Below are 19,835 nucleotides of genomic sequence, written 5' to 3' on the forward strand. Positions count from 1 at the left end.
CATTCCTTATTGGGGTAAAATGCCCACTAAAATGTCTTTATGGGATTAGGATAGCAGATTCATCATGGAAGTTTGGGAACTCCCATTTTGGGTGCATTGAAAATGCGATGTTCAGATGAATAAGCTATTTATACAGACATGTGGAATAATACTGGATACTCCTTTAATCTTTTAGTAATCCAGACGTTACCATATGGACAAACTGCACAGATTGATTTGAGGAGGCCTCACTGGATAAATGAATACCCTGCTTCAGTTAATTCGCTGAGCTTTTATGTTAGTGTATCAGGAAGAAAAAATGCTTTCCAGCACATAGTTTATTTGCAGTGACATATAAAATGAGACTGATGACAATCAACACAGGTTTAAGGCAGCTTGTTTGACAAGCAGCTCGTGATGGTTTGGACAGTTATCTGGAGGGCCTTCTTTCAGTGCTTCATTGCTTGTAGCCAATGCACAGCCTTTCCAATGTGGAACCACCTTTGCACATACGGATCAGAGAATGCACACAGTTTCCTCTAGCATTTTGCTTTCAGTGATGTACCTGCATTAATTTTGCTTAATGCCGTAATGGGTTATTTAGTTTTGTTATCAACCTCTGCTTTCTCAATCTTCTGTCCTGTGAGGAACTGCCATATTCCTCCTCTGTAGTTCTCATTCCCCAGGGCATATACAAAGGCATCCACGGTTGGCACAGTCTTTGCAATAATGGCAGGAATCTGTCGTGAGACACAATATTTATTAATAGGAGAATGCACTAAGGTGCTAATGGGCTGATTTCAGCCCAGGCTCAGTTTCCCTTTACCAAACAAATGCCTGTCTCCAATGGCAGTAGCTTCCTACTGCCTGAGAGATGAGAGGTAAAAGCGATTTGCTCAGTTGGAGGCCCTTGCTCAGGAAATTATAGTCTCCAGGAGAAAGAATTTAGGTCAGCATTGCCTGAAACTGGGGTATTTCACTTGAGAGTGAATACAAACATTTAGGAGGAGTGAAGGGTGTGCCATGGACACCTTCTGATGGGTAGGTGGGCTGATACTGCTAACACATTTTATGTGGCATACTGAATGCCTAAGTACAGTAATGCATTTTGTGACCTGAAACTGGGCTGATTTTGGGGGACTGAATGAAAGTTGAAAGGTTTAATGTGATATTACTGAGTCCCAGAGGCAGTCTCGGAGCCAAGACTCATAGAAAAAAAGGGAAAAAAGGAGACAGCATAACCTTAAGAATGGCAATTGCAGCTTCCCTGAGGAGAGAGAAGTGTTAGAAAAATGAATGAGACTAACAGTCTCTTCAAAATTGAAAATTTTGAGCTGGTGCTTGCCTCTGTGAAGGACACAAAAAGCTCCTACAAACCATGAAGCAGGACATGCTACAGACCCCTAACTGACTGCTGAAATAACCCCCCCTGACTCCCTAAATTGTTGCTTAATCAAAGCAGTAATATAATGCCTGTTACATCAGTGTGCTTAGTTGTTTTGCCTTAAAAGTGGTAGATGAACAGAATGCTTTGAGGAAATGATCTACGTGTTATATATGTTATAACAAGTAAAACCAATTGTGAGTAAATTGACATGGTGCCATAGGAATGTAGAGAGGAGAGTAAGGAGAATGTCATTATTTGAATTCCCTCGGGTGGTATAGACGTACCATGCGGTATTTTGGTGAAATGAACATCACATTTTCAACTGCTGCGTAGAAGCATAAAAGGCAATAGGGACCCCAGCAAACGACCAGTGTCTTCAATGGTAAACCAGTATTAAACTGAAAAACAAGAGCAACAAATTCCTTTGTATTTCACAATGGCACACAGCAACAAGCGGATGGGACAGATCTGGTGAGCCCATGGTTTGTGTTCAGTGGCAGGAGGGGGTCAGCCAGCAGGACAGGCCGTACCATGGCTGCTTTGCTGTCCACGTCAGAGGTGTGTGAGCACAGCTCCCGCCGCATCGAGGGCTGCCTCTGCAGCAAGCCCTAAAGCCCTGTTCCTGGGGCCGGGTGCGGAGTGGCAGTCGCTCCTGGGCAGAGGTGACAAAGCACCTTATGGTAGATCATTTAAATCAGTGTGTGTGCTAGACATAGAAGCTATGGCCAGTAATTACTGCTGAGGAGGGAAGGCAATGTGTAAATTTAAAAACAGATAAAAAGGAATGATGTTTTGCTGACTTCTTAGAGGGTCTTGCAGACAAATAAACTGTGAGAAGCCACTACTACGGCAGTGCAACAGATGGATGCAGTGGCATCTCTGTTGTGGTAGTAGGACTCCTCTGTCCTTCAAGTTAGGGCCTTATCCATGGTGTTCGTGGCCAGCTGTTTCCAAGTATCTTAAAAATAGTAATGAACAGGGAAGTGATAATTTCATCCTTAAATTTTCTGCATCGTAACTAGTCTGCACAGCTACAGAATATCGTAAGAAAGAAATCACATGCTATTGCACAAACGCACTGAAAAAAAAGATAATAGACTTATAATAACAAACACTGAGATTTGTTCAAGAAATATTTAGAGGGCACATGTATTTATTCCAGTCTGCCTGACGGTCTCTTTGCTGGTATAACATCCCCCTTGAGAACTGACTATCTTTACTGAGTGCAGGGGTCAGGCTGTGCCCGCCAGCCATGCATAGTGCCCCAGACCGTGCAGCCTGCATCTAAGGAAACAACTCATATAATCATCACATTACACTCCCATAAATCTGCCACACCAGAACAATTCCTTTGTTTCCAGCTCATAAAAATTTCTGAATTTCCTCAGCGAAGTGTGAACATGGTGTGTATAGGAAGGCCCTTCTCCCCCCATGGGGTGCCTGTGTGTTTCCTTGCAGTGTTGCAGTTCTGGCTGACTTCCTTAGCGATAAGCTAAGAGCCTGTAGCGAAGCAGGAAATAATGATCCTTCCCGAGCAAAGTTTCTCTGGAGAGATATTGATATGCTATTAGCAAATATTCTGCGTGCTGTGTGTTTGTTTTGTGACTAGAGTTGGACCAGTGTTGGTGGAGAGGAATCATCAGGGTCATTAGTCCAACCCCTGCTTCGATGGGGAACCGTTTACAGCACTAGGTTGGGGCAGATGTGGCTGTCTGGTCAAATCTTGACATCTCTAAGGATGGGGTTTCCACAAACTTTCTGGGTGTCCACATTCTGTGTTGCGCTACCCTCCTACTCAAGTAACTCTGGGGAGTTAGCACAGAAGGAGCTGAGCCACAGCCTCTGTGAAAGAAATTGGCTTTTTGAGGACTTTGTCTCTATTGGATGCAGCCCAATTTAGGCAAGGCAGCTGCAGAGACTGAGGAAGCTTTCTTACCTTATAGTGCCCACTTTTCTTGAACTTCTGGTGTATGGACTGATAGGCCGTCAGCATGATGAAGCCCGGGATCATGAAATTGAAAATGGACAGAGCAAAAAGGAATGTGATATAGTTTCTGGAAAGGGTGAAGAGGGAAAAAAAAAAAAAAAGTTGTTAATTCCTCTCTAGGGCATCTCTGTAAACTTGCTGTAAATATTCATCAATTTGTATTTTTAAAATTGCCCAACCCAATTTTGTCAGCATGCTTTAGGTGCAGCATTTGCTGAAGGCCGGTTAAGTTGTGCCATGCTGTTGTGTGCAGGATGGACAATATTGTAGAAAGTCACAACAGGTGTTTGGTTTCTAAACCGAGGCATCCCTACTCGGATATCTGTGCTGGACTGCATAAAACCAAAACCATTCTGAAAGGGTTTCAGGTCCTAAACCCACAAAAGATGCAGCTTATAGATAAGCAAGGGAGTAGCAGAAACTGGAGCCTCAGACTCTCCCATGGAAGAAGCTGACTTCAGCTGTTTCCATGTGCTGCCACGTGAGTCAAGGCAGCCTTGGGTCGTGCCTGCCTTGCCCCAGCTGCTGGGGAGGGACATCTGCCCCAGCAACGATGATGGCGGACAGCTGGGGGTTTTGGTGTGCTGTTGAGACCACCCCAGGGGACGGCAGCCTCCACCCCCCACTCCCGAGGGAGCTGGCCCTGGCCCTCACCTGTCCCCTTTGCTGTAGTCCAGGGTGCAGCAGGTTCGGAGGGGTTCGTAGTCGTATTCCCCCCACCCCAGCAAGGGCATCACGGACCAAAAGGCAGCAAACAGCCACGCAAACACCATCATGGAGATGGCCGTGCTCCACTGCATCTTGCTCCCTGTGGGAAGAGAAAAGGGGGTCTCCATGCCCGGACTGAAACCACTGGGAAAAGCTGTGCCCCGGCCCTTGGGCCTCAGGCAGAAACAAGCCGTTGTCTGTTTTGTAGCCTGAAGCTGACCTGAGTCTGGAGGAATCAACCTTGCATAAAATATGAAGAGAGCATTTAGACTTTAGGAAACAACAACTTGTACTTCCCTTTTGTGTGCTTTACTTAGACAAATGCTGGATTGCTGCTCAGCTTTGTACCACACTGGAGACACAGCTGCTGTTACAAACATTATATTCTTGTGTTTTGGGAACTTGTTTAAAAATTCGGATGAGGCAGAGAGTAGAATGAACAGGGTGATGCAATAAATAGGATTTGAAGAACTAGACCCCCGCTGCAGGGTGCAGGTCAGATCAGGAATGTGTCTCTGCACGCACTCCCCAGCCCCTGCCCTGCCAGGAGTGCACAGCACATGTGGATATTAAATCTACCCTGTTCTAAATCACTGCTCATCAATGTATATGTGAATATATATATACACAACCTGACAACAGATCTTGTTCTAAAAATACTGCTGGTCAAATCATTTTGCCCTTAAGATCATTGCTTAGCCTGGAACAGGAAATGTGAAGCTCAGCATTAGTAATTTTTTTTTTCTAATTTTATAATAAAAATGATCACTTGTGCCTATCTCATCCAGTTCCATAAAATACCATAGGAATAGGTCAATGAATGAAATGAAAGGCTGGAAACTTAGAAGACACAGGAAGTATTTCTTCATGGAGAAGGCAGGCAGGCTTCCCCACTGCTGCAGGACTTTGTGTTGGCCTCGCTGCTTGCGTGTAAAAAGGCCTGGATAATTTTGTTATTGAGACTAATGTCCGTAATCATGCCATTGCTGAATAGCCGATGACGCCAGCTGCACCAGCACGGAGCATAGTGACTTCTCCCACTACTCCTTTCTAATCAAATCTCCCATTAGGGAAAAATAATGATGTAATTTTCACTGAGGTTGGGAAGCAATCTTTTTGTCTGCTCTTAACAGCAGCATCGTGACAGCAGGCCAGGAAGACTCAGGCCAATTCTGACCTTTCTCAGAAAGGTGAAGGATTGGAAGTGAGATGCATGAGGTGAGGCCCTGCCGTGGGATCAGGTGTGGCTGACTTGTGGGTGGAGTGCATGTGGGGGCCACACAGGTGGGAGATCCCCATAAGGCAGCAGCTCCAGGAAGGACCGCAAACCCTGCAGTAGCTATTTTGTGTTGTGCTGTCCTTGCGTGTTTTAAAGAAGGATAATAAAGTAGGTGTGTTAGTGAACTTGCCCTTTTACAGGAATGCTGATTCTACCTCTGTCCTTTTTCTTATCTTCCAGAGGTTCTTCAGGGAAAAGAATTAGAGTTTGCATTGCATTAAAAATCAACTTGGAAAAATTGTTTGGTGCAGGTGTTCAAAATTAGTTATGGGAAAAGACAGGTGTACACATTGCAATTTAAATACCAAGAACAAAGTAAAGAAAATCCTTTTGATTAAATACTCTATATTTTAATATGGTAGTTACAAAAAAAATCTATTGATTTTTTTAGTCATTTTTTAGTAATTTTATTTTTTTAATAATTACTAATGAAGAATGATTAATAATGACTAATATCTGTCTTTTGTATGATTCTTATGTAGAAGATATACTTTGGCTGCAAAGGCTGAGATATTGCTTTGTAGTACTGACATAATATGATTCTAGAATGACATAGATGAAAATAAAGGAATAGTTCCTGATTTAGGAGACTAGAAATATGAGTCAAACTTTTTAGTAACTTGTAATTATTTTTAATTTCCTGGTCCAAAGAAGTAATGTAGCCTGAGTTGTATCTTTCAGAACTGCATCGTATTTAGGTATATGCTCAAACAAGCATGTTAGAGTTGTTCCTCATCCACGGTTTCCATTTCCATTTGTGTTCTACACAGGGGTTCTTGTAGCTTGCCTTTACACAACCGCAACTTGAAATTCAATCAGGACAAAGCTTATTACATAAGCTGTCAGATTTGTTTTGTGTTTTACATATTCTAGCAACATTTTGAAGGCATTATCAAAAGCTGCTGCACAGAAACCTGGATCTGAATTACATTTCTTTTAAACCAAGCTCATGCCAAAAGTAGCTTTATTGCTTTGGGAATACAATTTTCTAAGTGGTAAGCCCTCCTGATATTCTGAAAAAACCCAAACTAAATCTTGGGGTTTTTTTTGTTTCTCAGCAATTCCTATAAAATAGTTAATACCAATTATTTTTTGTGGTATCTTGTGGCAAAAACTTTGCTCTCTTTCCATCCCATCCTTTCACTTCATGGACTACTGCATTATCGTGATGGTCTGGTGAAGGTCTCAAAACAGGATGGGCCCTGACTGACAACTCTGCTGCCACTAGGTCCTAGCCACACACTGGCACCTTATGGATTTTTGCATGTAAGGGAAAGATCCTTGCATTGATAAAATTTGCCCTCAGGTGCTGGGACAGTGTTGGTGGCATACTGAAGGCAGCCCATGGGTGCATGTGCTGACCAAGGGCCGCTGATCCAGCTGCCGGCATACGTGCGTGGAGGGGGTTGGCGGAACCCTCGCTGTCCCTGCTGTTGCCTTGCACAGCAAAGCAGGAGAAGCTCTTGCTCCACTGGCTCCCACCATCTCTGGGGCCTTTCACGGTGCCCGATCTCTTGGTGCCACATCTTTCCTCTGGCTACGTGCTACCAGCTGGGGTGCGTGCAAGCAACAAGAAAGTTGTGAGGCCTCCTGCTGAACATTTTCTATCAAGAGTGGCTTTAATGAAGATTTCTATGCTTAGTTTTTTAAGAGGAAAAGTGCAGCCCATAGGACACTCTAGGGGAAAACTCCCTGTGCTTTTGGCTGGCAGAGCCCTGCCTTGGTTCCCCCTCTGCTGTGCCTGGGGAGGCCCACACGCCCGGCAGGACCATGGGGAGCACAGCGAGACGGCACTTCTCAATTTCCATTAGCTTTCTTTTTTTCCTTTATTTTCCTAATTTTTGGTTTTAATGTTTGTGCCTCTTCTATGAAAAACTGTAAGAAAAAGTTTATTTTAGTTACTTTTCCATGGGTGCTAGGGAACACCATTTTCTTATTTAAATGTAGAATGAAAGGACCATGCAATACTGGAGTCTGGCTCCAGGCATGTCTCGACAGCCTGCGTTTGGAAAGCTCATCTCTGGGGCTGAGTTCGTATGTTCTCTCTCCTCACACTTAAGGAGTCCTAGTTTGGACATTAGAAAAGGAGAGAATCAGAACTAACAAAATTAAATTTTTTCTTTTGGATTTGGCCTTTTCCAAAATGAGATTAATGGTGAAATAGCCTTGGTGAAATCAGCTGCCTGTTGAGCCTCCAGAAAACATTTAATGACACATCAGAAGTAGCTAAAAATGTATGAATGTAAAATTCAACAAACTTGATATTATTTTAGTTTTACCCAGAAAAAATACTTTCAGTACAAGAACAGTGAAAGAACTGTGCTCCGTTCACATGGCAAAAATGTCCCCCTCTGAGAGGGCCGACAGGAAGATAGCGAGTCGAGAGTAGTTCTCTTGGTTTTATGCAGAGCAGGCCATTGCTTTACCTTAAACGCCTTTTTTGGCCTGATAAAATTTAATGTAATAGGCATGTAGGTCCTAATTCAGTTAAATGCATATGTGTGGAGTTCAGCGTATGCTTAAGGATATAATTCCTGATTAGGGCCCAGTGCTGGCAATTTGGTCCTATTAAGTCTCATCACTCTTATGCTCTGGCTTTCTCTCTTTGAAAAGCAAGAGGGAAGCTTCTCTTTTCCATACAGTGAAATAGTATTACAGGGGATTTTAAATGGCTTCTGTAATTGCTTTGGAACAGAAAGAGGTCACTTATAAACAAAACCCACCCATCGTTTAAAAATTACTAAAATTGTGACGTCAAAAGCTTACATTTTAGGAAGTGCTAGATAGAGCATGGAACCTTTTGATTATGCTGGCCAGTTTTTAGTGACATAAACTATTTCTCCATCTTTAGTCTGTGGGGACTTTTATGAATTTAGATTTTTTTAAGATTTAGAAATTGGTCAAACATTTAGCTGATTTTCACAGAAAGAACAAAAAGTACATCTCTGACACAGTGGCTACCTTTCAGCTGGAATTCAGGCTGGTGTTCAAAAGGAACTTCTCAAACAAAAGGTCAACAGGATTTTCTCAGATGGAGGGGAAAAAAGTCCCTTTTCCTCATTCTTGCAAATGGTTGAGTTATTATAGCTGATCTATTAGCTATGTCTGTAGCTATTATCTAGAATAGCTATTCCAGAGCAATATGGCCTGTACCGGACGTCATGGCAGGCGTCACTTAAAATTGGCAAAGTTTGTCAAAACCAAAAATATCTGAAAGTCTTATAAGGGAAGGTATGTATCAGTCAAAAGTAAAATAGGTGTTGGTACCTACTTCGTCTGCAGTGTGAAAAGCACCAGTCACTGGTGCTCACAAGTATTCATTTTTTGTAGGAATAAGAAAGCTGCACCGCGTAATTGCTTCTTTTGTGCATATCATTAGAAAAAGCTCTTTAAAATGACCTAATAAAGGGATTTATTTTACTCCATTAATTTTTTGCTGTGGTTCTCCATGATCATAAAGCTGTCTTGGCAATTACCTCCTGCTTCAGTGAAAATGCAAGATCTGTATAAACATTGGCATTTTGTCGGGGAAAACTGATGCAGGTGCAGGCCTAGATGAAGGAAGTGTGGCAGGGTGGCTGCAGTAAACGTGACAGGAGGTAAGGACTTGCTCCTGATTTGACAGCGCTGACAGCTGCAATTGGAGCAAATGGTAGTTTGCTAATCTTTGAATACTGATACAACCACCTAGATTTCCCTGAATGTTAAGGATTAGATAAAACTCACTGCAGTTCTACTTCTTGAAATTGAATGCTGCTGCGAAATCCCTGCCAATTTTGTTCAGTTTTTTCTTTTGTAATACTGAGAAAAGTACTGACATAAATCACTTCAGATTTTCCTCTTCCCCCTAATTCTTAAATGCAAGTGTAAAATCTTTTAGATTTTTTTATTTCCTTTTAAAACTGTAACTGTATGCTGTGGTTATGAAAGGAAAAAAACTGACCAGGATCCTAGCCCTCTCCACAAACTGCTGATGGCAGTATGCTACCCTCTCACCAAAATGAACCCTGCCTTAGATTGAAATGCCTTTGGCAAAGCCATCTCCATGGTAGGTGGTTGCCTGCTTTCAGGTCACTGAGCCCCTGGGCTGTCCACCAGCTGCCCTCTGCCTGCCTGATCCCTGCTCCAGTGAGACCTCCCAGGCTGCTGCTTCCTTCCCTCCTTGCTATCTCAAGAAAGTAAGTCAGGGTGTTTTCCTCATTTGAATGGCCAGGGAGGGAGAACTAATAGTGTCTACCTTGGTATAAAATGTCATCTTCTGTCCTTGATGCTTGGCTATTGATAGACAGCTTCCCCAGAGTTTGCCCTTTCCTCCTTCCCTGTCAGGCACTAACACAAAACTGCTTCTGTTTTCTCCTTTTCCCCCTAATGATCCAATTTTGAAATACAATAATCTGTTTTCCCATCTTCAAACCCTTCTGACTCCCTTGCCTTTTCTCCTCTTATTGCATAAGTCTGTATATTGCATATACAGACTATAAATTTCTGTAGTTCTCTCCTCCTTGCTGTGAAAGTAGCATCTCATAGTCCCAAAAGCCACATTAAGGGGATGAAAGAGAGTTGCTGAGCATGGTTGCCTGGGAGGAAAAAAGCAAGAGGTAGGAGAGTAAAATGTCTTGAAACTTTAGCTTCTGTGTCGTGTGTGGTGGTGAATGACATGTCTAGTTACCAATACACTTTCAAGGCTAGCACTGTGTCACTGAGGGTTGTATTGACTTCCAAATCTAAAAACTTGGTTAATTTTTAGGATGTTGGTAAACATATTTGTGTTATTAGCATCCAGAATGGCTGAAAAGTCCCATTTTTTTTCTCATCATCGTAATAATACCTCACATTCTCATGAGCTCTTTCTTCCTCAGAAATACAGGTAGTGGATAATCAAGTGTCAAGCTGAGGAATGCCACAACAAAGGTTTTCTCAGGAAACTGTAAGGACATAACAAAAACATTGGGGATGATGTAATTGAGTCTGGAAGGAGTACCAGTTCCCGGGGAACAAAGATAAAAGGTTGATAGCGTTGGTTTTTAGGCAAAGGTATTTTGTACCTTCTGTACAGGCATGCAACTTGCACCAGTGTCAACATGAGTTTAATGTATGGATTGAGAACACAGTATAGCCTGTAGGCTTGGTGTATCAGATCTATGAAATATGACTTAAACTTCCTTGCAAGCAGCATGTGAAGGATGAAACTAGAAGTGGCTGGTTTTACTGGAACAGCCACAGAGCATGAGCTTTTGAAACCTTCTGGGTTTTTGTTTTGTTGTTCAAAATGTTCAGTAATAGCAGCAATGTTTGGCCAACAGTAGGTAACAATTTGAGCAAAGTAAAGAAGCTTGTGCCCTTAGGGTCTCTCTGCCTGTGCTCTTAATGTAGTATGCTCCTGACTGAGGGAGTGCGTGACACAAAAGCATTAAAGTCAGTGTTGCAGAGAGTAAAATATCTTTCCAAAGACATGCTTATTTTCAGGCTCTGTCTCTTTTAAAATACAGATGCTACTTTTCTAGCTCCAAACAGATTTCAGTGTCCAAAGGGTGTTAGTATGGATTTAGCCTACAGCCTGCATGATTTGAGGCCTCTGTCTGGACATGAAAAAAGACATTTCCTTGCCTGAGCTGAGTTCTTGACAAGAGTTGCAGAACAGAAAGTTGGCAACCTTTCCACTCTCAATAGGACCATCAGATTGAACATGTTTGCCGTATGCTCTGGGTGTGGTTTACCGCTTGCTGCTTTCATCCTATGGAGGCTGTGCCTGAAAGGCAGGATGGATGCTAACGGTGGAGGGGATTGAAGCGCTGCAGCTCAGCAGTCTCTTCCCCAGCCATCTTTTACACTTTCCTTTAGAAAGAATTTTGTGAAGTGGTCTGAGCAACCTGTGCTTTAGCACAAGAAAAGGAGGGCTGCATTTGTCTATCAACATTGCCAGAGGGAAACAATTTTGGGAGGAATGGTGCGGTCACGTGAGGTGCTGTGGACTCCTCACTTCTCTGGAAGGTGCCTGGCTTTAGCAGGAAACATGAAAGCTGCAGATCTGTATGGGAGGACCTCGTCCATTTCTCCCAGGTGGCAGAGCTCCCACATGACTGCCAAAATGGCCAAATAGTCTGGACTAGGGCATTCCTAGCATTATGGAATGCTAGGATGTCCTTTCAGAAGAAGTTTGTATTTCATATCAAAAAATTCCTAATGAGGGCCATGAGATTGTACACTCTGTGTTTGTCACTCAGTCCTTTCCTAATAACTTCTGAAAACACTGGCTACTCTAGAAGTAAACTGGAGAGGGAAATGGGGCCTGACAGGTACTAAGTTGCTGCATTTACTGTGAAAGTTGGTGTTTGGGGAGATGTGAGGCCCCATGAAAGCAGCTGTATGGCAGTTGGCACGTCTCTCTTACTAGACAAAAGCAAACATCATCCCTGTGCAGGGTATTCACAAGAAAGCAGGTTTTGCGAGTTCCAGTGCTCACAAGGCTGCTAGTTTGTTTTACAGCAGATGATAATGCCCCTTGCTGTGCTTCCTGACTTCTGTGCTAAGAGAATACAGTTATTCCCCTGTCCTCCCCATCCACAGTGGTGGCTGGAGCACAGCTGGAGTCCCAGCGCAAATCCTAGCAGTCTCCACAGATGCCAAATCCATCTCAGCACCCTAATTCAGCAGAAATTTCCACTCATGTTACATGAATACACAAATGCAATACAGCCAAAGTTTGGAAGGAAGTTCTGTGACAAAAGCTAGAGCATAGATGTCTCTATAAATCCATATATTTGACAATGCTGTCAATCTCTATTTCTTGCCGAAATCAAAAATATGCTTTCATAAGTCCACAAAAAAAGGCAAATATATTTTCCTGGGTTGATCTCCCTGTCTAATATTAGATTTCCATTAAATCCAGCCAAGGTGTCAGAGCTAGTTAAACAAAATTGCAAGAAAAAAACAAAAAATGGCCTTCACTAAGAGAAGAAAAATAACATATTCCTCTTCTTATCAGTACTTAAAAATAGCTCTGCCACTTTTATTGAAACTTGCAGATAATTTGTTCCTTGCTTGGGAAGAAATGTACTGAATCTTCATAAGGGGCCCCACAAATGGCTCTTGCACCCCGAAATGCCTGTGTGTCACACAACGAGGCTGCTGAGCTCTGTCTGCCCGATCGTACCTCTGCAGAAGTGCTTTGCCATGGTCTCGGTTGCAGCTGCTGCCTCTGCAGAGGCAGCTCTCTAGCTACACCAAATTTATCTGTAATTAGTAAACTCTGCATGGGCATGAAGATCTGTTTGGTACATAGCAGGGTGTTGGATGGAAGCCCAAGGCACATAGATTTTTCTCCAGCATGAGGAGTTGGATTTTGTTTGGGACACTGAAGATTACTTATGGAGAAAGTGAAAGCATGGCAAGAGGGTCACAACTTGGATGTGATCTGGAAGAGGAAATATCTTCTGAAGATGGCTGGTTAGTGCCCCCTGTATGGGAACAAGTCCTTTGGAGAGATTGTTTATATTTGCTCTATCTCTAGTCTGTAAAATAAACTTACATATACGATACACAGATAATAAATATGTGCTTGCTTTGATTCTCTGAAATCTAAGCAAGCTGCCTTATAGCAGGATTTGGGTAAGGTTGCTAGGTAAATTGTAGCCCTTACTTGTACAGTAGTGATGATACCGGTCCCAGGCGACTGCAGCGCTGGAGCTAATGCTGGCTAGTGCTGTTAAGAAGCCCTGGAATCCATGAATTTGACAGCCATCAGAGCCATAGGGCCAGTATCTGTCAACAAACAAGGAATACGTTAAGAAAATTATAGAAAAAGATGAAGACCCGTTTAGAGATTGCATTAATGGAGATGGTACAGTGATAGCCTGTGTCCATGCTTTCTAAGTCTGAGAAACACTGTGAAAGATATTACTGTGGTTGGCTTTAGGTATTTGCCAGTATTTGTCTTGCTGTGGTGTCTGATATAGTACAACAGCTATTTTTACTCTTAATATGGAGAAGAAAATTTAACCCTGCATTTACATATTGGAAATTTGTGCTTTTAATTTGAAATCTACATTTCATCCAGTTATCCGTGTCTTCAAAATTGGCACCCACTGGGAGCAGCCAATTTGTCAACATGTGAAAATAGCAAACGAGTAGTAACTTTTGGGAAAGTCAGTGTTCACCATGCAGCACAGTACAAAAGCTCACAACAAAAAAAAAAACATTCCTGACAGCAAGACCGAGGTCTCCTCCAAGTGTCTTTGCAGACATAGAATGAAAAGAACCATGAGACAGTCTCATGTAGCAGACATCTGCTGACATGTGCCTTCAATATCCTGGTCACTCGTGGTAAGGAGCCATGGCTTTTTTTCTTTCTGTGTTCATCTAACCTGACTCTTATGCTTATAAAGCTGGCTGTGAGCTGGAAATCTTCAGCAATCTCCTTTCTCATGTATTTACAGAAGACCAGCATAATTCATTAGGAAACTAGCCCTGGAAGTCCCTTGGAACAGGAGATAGCTGACTGCCTGGGAGGCTGGGAAAATTCTGCTCCCATTTGGAAGACAAGGTCCTGCAATTGTTAAAACCAAACTCATTTTGATGTATTGACCTTAGCTTCCCAGCTCAAGTTCAGTAAGGCATCTTTATTGACTTCATAAGTGTCTGGAATAAGAGTGACCTATACAGGAGGTAAAATAGTGTTGAATAAGGCCTCACTGGAGCTTATTATTGACTTGTTAACTTGCAAAATTATTTTTTTTCCATTAAGAGAGAATAAAATAGTCACATTCTGGCTTGAAATGTATTTCTGTTCTCTGGTAAAGGTATTTCAGGGGTTTAAAAATATGAAACTTAGATGGAATTATTCATCAGCTATTTTTTAGGGCAGTGGGGGGTTTTTTTGAGTATGGTTTGCTTGTGATTTGTTTGTTGTAATTATTCACTGAAATGCATGATATTGTTTCGGTCCACTGATTGGATGATTGACATGTGTGAAAATGTGGAAAATCAAATGTATCATAACTGATACGAACTTCCTGCTAACAGATCTGCATTTTCATTTTCCACAAACTTCTCAAATAAGTGCTTAAATGGAAAGGTTCATAAAAAACCAGAAAGACTTGTAGATAAATTTGGGGTCAATCCAGAGATTTAGTCAACTGAAAATGTACTACTATTTCGACATTCAAGTAGCTTCTACTATAATCACTGGTAAAGCTGTCTGGTTAAATGTCTTCTATAATCAGACTTATATCAGTCAGTGATTATAGGCAGTAAAGTCTGCTTTTTTACTTGCCTGGTAGAACTATATAGAGGTTCATTTTCCTGTTTCAGATTGAGAGAATGAGAAGGTTGGTTAAGTGGTATGCTAGAGAGAGAGTCATTTAAGTAATTTGACCTCTTCGAATTTAAGCTGTTAATTTTCATGTAGTTCTTCTGAGCATCCTTTAGGAAAAAGAAGATATACCTTAGGAAGCTGGAAAAGGCAGCAATGAATGCATTGATGCAGATCCCACAGTCAGCCAGTGCAACGCTGAGAACCAGCAGATTGCTGGGTGTTCGGAGTTCTTTGATTTTTCGGAAGGAAATAATTGTCAAGCCATTCAGACAGAAACCAAGCAGGGCTGAAATACAGAATTGTTTGGTGTGATTCAACTGGAAATGGAAAATACTTACAATGATACTGCTGTGTTCTTTAATGAGAGAACAATAATTACTGTGGAAACTTATGCACAGGGAATATATCTGTAGTGGTTACAGTCTGCACGCAAGTTACAAAGACTTTCAGGAGAGAAGCCATAGGTGAGAGCTGAAGCCAATGCTTCAAACTGCATCAGGGATATGGCCAGTCATGCGGAGCAGAAATGGTTTAATCTTATTTGTAATTCTGCCTTTTGTTTTAATAGAGAACCCTTATTGCCACGCTCCATCCAGAGACATCCAGGGTCAGAGTGAGAGAGATACAGAGGAGGCAGTTTCAGAGGGGCTGACAGACAGCACATGCTGCTGGTGCATACATCTCCAGGCCTGTCTTTTGTAGAGAAATTGGTTGTCTTTAATATCAATTATAACATTCTTTTGTCTTTAAGGATAGAAATCCCTCAGCCGTGTTTCAGTCAGCCTGCCTCCCTTTGGGCTTCTATCTAAGGTGCTTGAATCACACCAGCTCAATCTTATTACTGCCCTTCGTCAATAGACTATACATGGAAAGGAATAATCTAATTACAAAAAGTAGTCACTGATAGATTTAAAAAAAATAAGTTAATGTTGGTCCTCAGAGAGGAGCATCCAAGCAACCCCAGCTATTCACCCAGCACAGAGCTGTGCCACCCTGAAACCCATTCTTCACTGGTTTAAGCTCAAGCTTTGTCCTTTAATGTCCTTTTCAAGATGACCTGAATTACTTTAGCTCTGATGAGGCTCTGACTCAACATCCCATCTCTAGGTCTCAGTTAGATGAGAGGCAGTATGTCTTTTTCTTTGTGTTCTTCTTGGAAAGAGAAATGATGTAGCGCAGAAAAAATCGATATCCCCTAATTCTGTAAAGTAGTGTAGTTACTTATGCTCATTGTCTTAATTCTGCAGTTACATAAGATGGATGATTTTGTCTAGTCAGAAATCCTGCTCCTACCTTAATTGCATTAATGGCTGATGGCATAACCATAGTAACAGCTGATGTGTGTCTTTCATTACACAACACATAACAAAATATTTCCAGGAGAAATATTTGGAGTCATTTGAGATCTACTATTCTTAACTTCCTGCCAGCTTACCTCCCACCCACAGGGAAAAACTGCTGCCAGCTCTCCCAAATGCAGTGAAGCCTTTAGGAGAGGTATGTTCTGGGCATATTTAGAGTAGAGCTGAAGAATTATATCAACTTTTTTCTATTTTTCCCCTGCTTTTGGAAGTGCCAGGCTTCAGCCCACTCTGCTTTCTTGAAGGCCAGCATGAATGTACAAATAGAGAACTTAACAAATAAAAAAATAGCTGAGTTTTCATTTTTAGAACAGCAAATGTGCCCAGTTAATATAGTGAATGCAAGGTTCTCCTCTTCCCTAGAACTTTTTTGCAAACTGGACTTAGAAGCTGCAGCAAAAAAGGTCTTTCTTTTTTGAAATTTGAGAAAATTTGACAGAAATTTGGAGAGAAATTGCCTTTCTCTCAAAGTCTTTGAGAAAGTGAGTTAATCTTTAATTATTTACTTTGATCTTCTAAGTCAGACAACAAAGAAAGTTTTATTGCCAATCCAGTGGGCACATTCTTCTTAAAACCCTATAGAAAATACTTGTGTTCAGTAAATATAAATGTGTTAGATCACACCTAGCTTTAGGTGAAGGCTACCAGCAGGTACTTTGCTTGGACTTCAACAACTGCAGCTCCGTGGCAGGCTGCGGCCCCTGGGCACAAGTGGGTAGGTGGGCAGGCAAGGGCCGGCAGGGCCATGGTACCACAACCAGCCGCTCCCCAGCAGGACCCCGGCTGTCGGGCTCTGCCAGCGATGGTGTCCCTGTCCTCCTGCCGCTTCTCACCCCTCAGTAACCAAGTGCAAAGTCATGCCAGGCCCTGCAGATGGCTTAATGGCTGTTGGCCAGGTTTAGCCCTGAACTCTCTGTTTAGGCAGCAGCTCGCCCTGGGGACAGAAGTAGAAGCTTTTTCTTCTCTGTCTTCCAAGAAGAGTTTCTGACACAGCTCTTCCAGCTTTCCTTTGCAGGCAGATGCGATGCTGCCTTCCAGCTGAGCTTACCTGGAAGAAGAGGGCAAACATCCTCCTTGCTCCCATGTTCCATGTTCATGGAGTGAGCTGATGAGCATTTATCCTGTTTTGATGGTGGTTACAGCTTCTTCTCCTCTACTCTTGGGCCCCGTGATCCCTCCATCCCCAGCTGAGCAGCACTATACAGGGGTGGGGTCCTAGGCCCTGACTGGGATGTAGCTCAGAAGAGGTGCCGGTGACCGACACCGAAATAATCGTAGCTACAAGCCTGTCCTTCGCTAGCTGCCAGATAGAAATGCACAGATTTGTTGCAGTTTCTCAACAAAGTGACACATACCTTAAGAAAAGCCCAGGTTGGCTAAATGAAATGAACATGGTCTCCTACCTCAATGTTGTTTCTTAACACTGTGAGAGCTTTTTAATGTCATGCAAGTATATTTCTGTTCGTTACTTTTACCCAGCAGCCATTAATTGCAGTGCTACCAATGCAATCTGGATGTATGCCAACAGTTAACAGGCTATTTTGGGCCTATCATCTTTGATTGTAAGACGGCCATCCCAGCCCACAAAACAAGCAGACCAATTTTATTGAGAGATTATCAGTCATTTCAACGTCCTTCCCCCAAGGAAGATAAAATTGCCTTTAAAAGTCAACAACAAAATCTTACATCCCAAATTCTTGATGAGAAAGCTAAGTACCAAGTACTTCCCACTATAGGGCAGCTATGTATACAGAGCAGATCTTCACTGCAAACAGCTTGCAGCTTACCCTGATTTACTCACCAGAAGTACTGGCGATGTAGCCACAGTAACCACCGTACGTCTGGGTCAGCGTACCACAAGTGCTGCTGTTTGCTTCAATTTTCCTTCCCCCTCCCACCAGGAATAGTAGGGGCAATAATCTTACTGTTGCTGAGGTCCCACACCGAGCTTACCTTCTACCAGCAAGGCAGTGCCGATGGCAAACACCTCTAATTCAGTGAAGCCTTCAGGGAGAGGATATGCAGCAACCATAGTTGTGATAAAAATGCCAACAGATTTAACCTCTGCCCTCTGTGGTAGCTGTAGGGCTGCCTTTTCTCCGAATCCCTCTTCTTCCACTAGCCCAAGGCTTCTTAAAGGAGCAGCTCACGTGCAGACACATGCTCGTTATTATATAAAAGCTTTGGGGTTTTTACTCCCACCGCTACAATCCCTGCAAGAATGTTATTAATGATGGGACTAGCATCAACCCGCACTCCCCCTTCCCCTGCAAATCGTATTTCAGACACCAGCAAAATGAAAGCATTCATTGCAATTACAACAAGTTCTTTGTAGAGACAAGATTAAGAACCCTGTCCAGTTAATTCTGCAACACTGGAAAAGAATTAAAGGTTGTGGAACGAAGGAAACATGTAATATATAATTGGGGAGTGACCTGAGAAACAAAGGGGCACTCATTGAGTTGGTAATTAGAGGAAAAGTATGAACCACGAATTTCTGCAGCATATAGGTCTTCCCCTCACCCCTTTTTAAGAAACTGACCAGTGTATTTTTCTGGCAATGACTGTTCTGTATATTAATATATCTCCTCTTCATAACTGAGGCTTAAATTAATGTGCACACTGGCACAGCCTGATTAAAGGCAAACACGAATTACTGATTTTGGGCCCTGGACATACAAGGATGTATACGAGTTGCCCAGTGGTGAGGGCTCACAGGAATTACCTTACTGTCCTTTTGGAGATGTTTGAGGACCGGGGTCTTGGTGTAGTGTGGCTCTGGAGTTATGTGCAACATGCAGCTTGTCCAGCCTCCAGATCCTCACCTGCCAGCCGACTGCCCACCATGCCATGAGCAAAGCACATGATGGATCTGAGATGTGCATGAGCCCTTGTTGTTTCCCAGCAGGGTCAACCATTTTCCTTTCATTTCTTGTACTACTGATTGATTAACTAACTCTTTAGGAATTTGAATGCCTGGATCTTGCAGAACAGAACACAGCAGCTTTCAGAGTCCAAGTGAAACAAATGGTACTTTTTTAGCTATATAACTATTATTTATCTAATTTTCAATCCCTGTCCATTAAAAGTGAGCAACTTGGCCATACTTCTCGTTTTTTAACCTACATTTGGTTAATGGTACCTTATTCTACCCTTTTTAGTGCATTTGTTTCACTTCTCATTTCTTACCACTTTTCCACAGACCTGTTCATTGCCTTAACAACAAGGTGCCACTAGCACGGTAGTTGCTACTTTGACACATAACTTTCTTCATCCTCATAATCCTACTGCGAAATGGGAGCAAAAAGGGAGCTGAAGCACAAGAGATATTAATTGGCCTCCCTAGATCAGGCCCCACACTGCTGACCTGGCTTTTGCTTGATTGAGATGTCAGGCAGAGTGAATTTGCTCCAGATGCCACCGGAGCTTGTTCATGGTTCTCCTGACTACACAGTGGAGGTGCATTCACGGTCGGGGGTCTTGGTTGAAGACAGGGGTGGATTTTTTTGCAGTTTTCCTGAAATCCATGCTTACAGGCTGTGATGCCCAGGAGAACTGATCGGAGCTTCAAGGCTGTTGTGAAACCATCTTGCTGTGTTTCTTGATCTCTGGCATTCAATTTACAGCTGGTTTTGATGTAGGTAATTGCCCTGATGGATATGCTCTTGGATTTTGAAGTAGGATTCAGGAGGGCATGATATTTGTTAGGCTATACAGATGTTTGGTTTAAGCAGAGCAAAATTACATTGCACCACATAAATCCATCATTATGTTTGTCTTTCGCTCACCTATATGTCTTGATGACAAAGAAGGTGACAGCC

At 42.5% G+C, this 19,835-nt stretch overlaps 1 protein-coding gene across 1 annotated transcript; it reads right to left on the reverse strand.

The window, feature by feature from the left end:
* Positions 1-375: 375 nt before the first annotated feature.
* On the reverse strand, positions 376-18,136 carry RGR (retinal G protein coupled receptor). Its single transcript, XM_009709127.1, has 7 exons — positions 17,968-18,136; positions 14,783-14,939; positions 12,980-13,101; positions 4,008-4,161; positions 3,303-3,420; positions 1,651-1,764; positions 376-719 (listed from the first exon to the last, which is right to left on the reverse strand). The coding sequence occupies exons 1-7, from the start codon at positions 18,044-18,046 to the stop codon at positions 576-578; spliced, it is 888 nt and encodes a 295-aa protein (XP_009707429.1). The 5' UTR covers positions 18,047-18,136; the 3' UTR covers positions 376-575.
* Between the last annotated feature and the right edge of the window lie 1,699 nt (positions 18,137-19,835).

Source organism: Cariama cristata, unplaced genomic scaffold (assembly GCF_000690535.1).
Source record: "Cariama cristata isolate BGI_N322 unplaced genomic scaffold, ASM69053v1 scaffold26761, whole genome shotgun sequence".
In the NCBI taxonomy this organism is placed as follows: domain Eukaryota; kingdom Metazoa; phylum Chordata; class Aves; order Cariamiformes; family Cariamidae; genus Cariama; species Cariama cristata.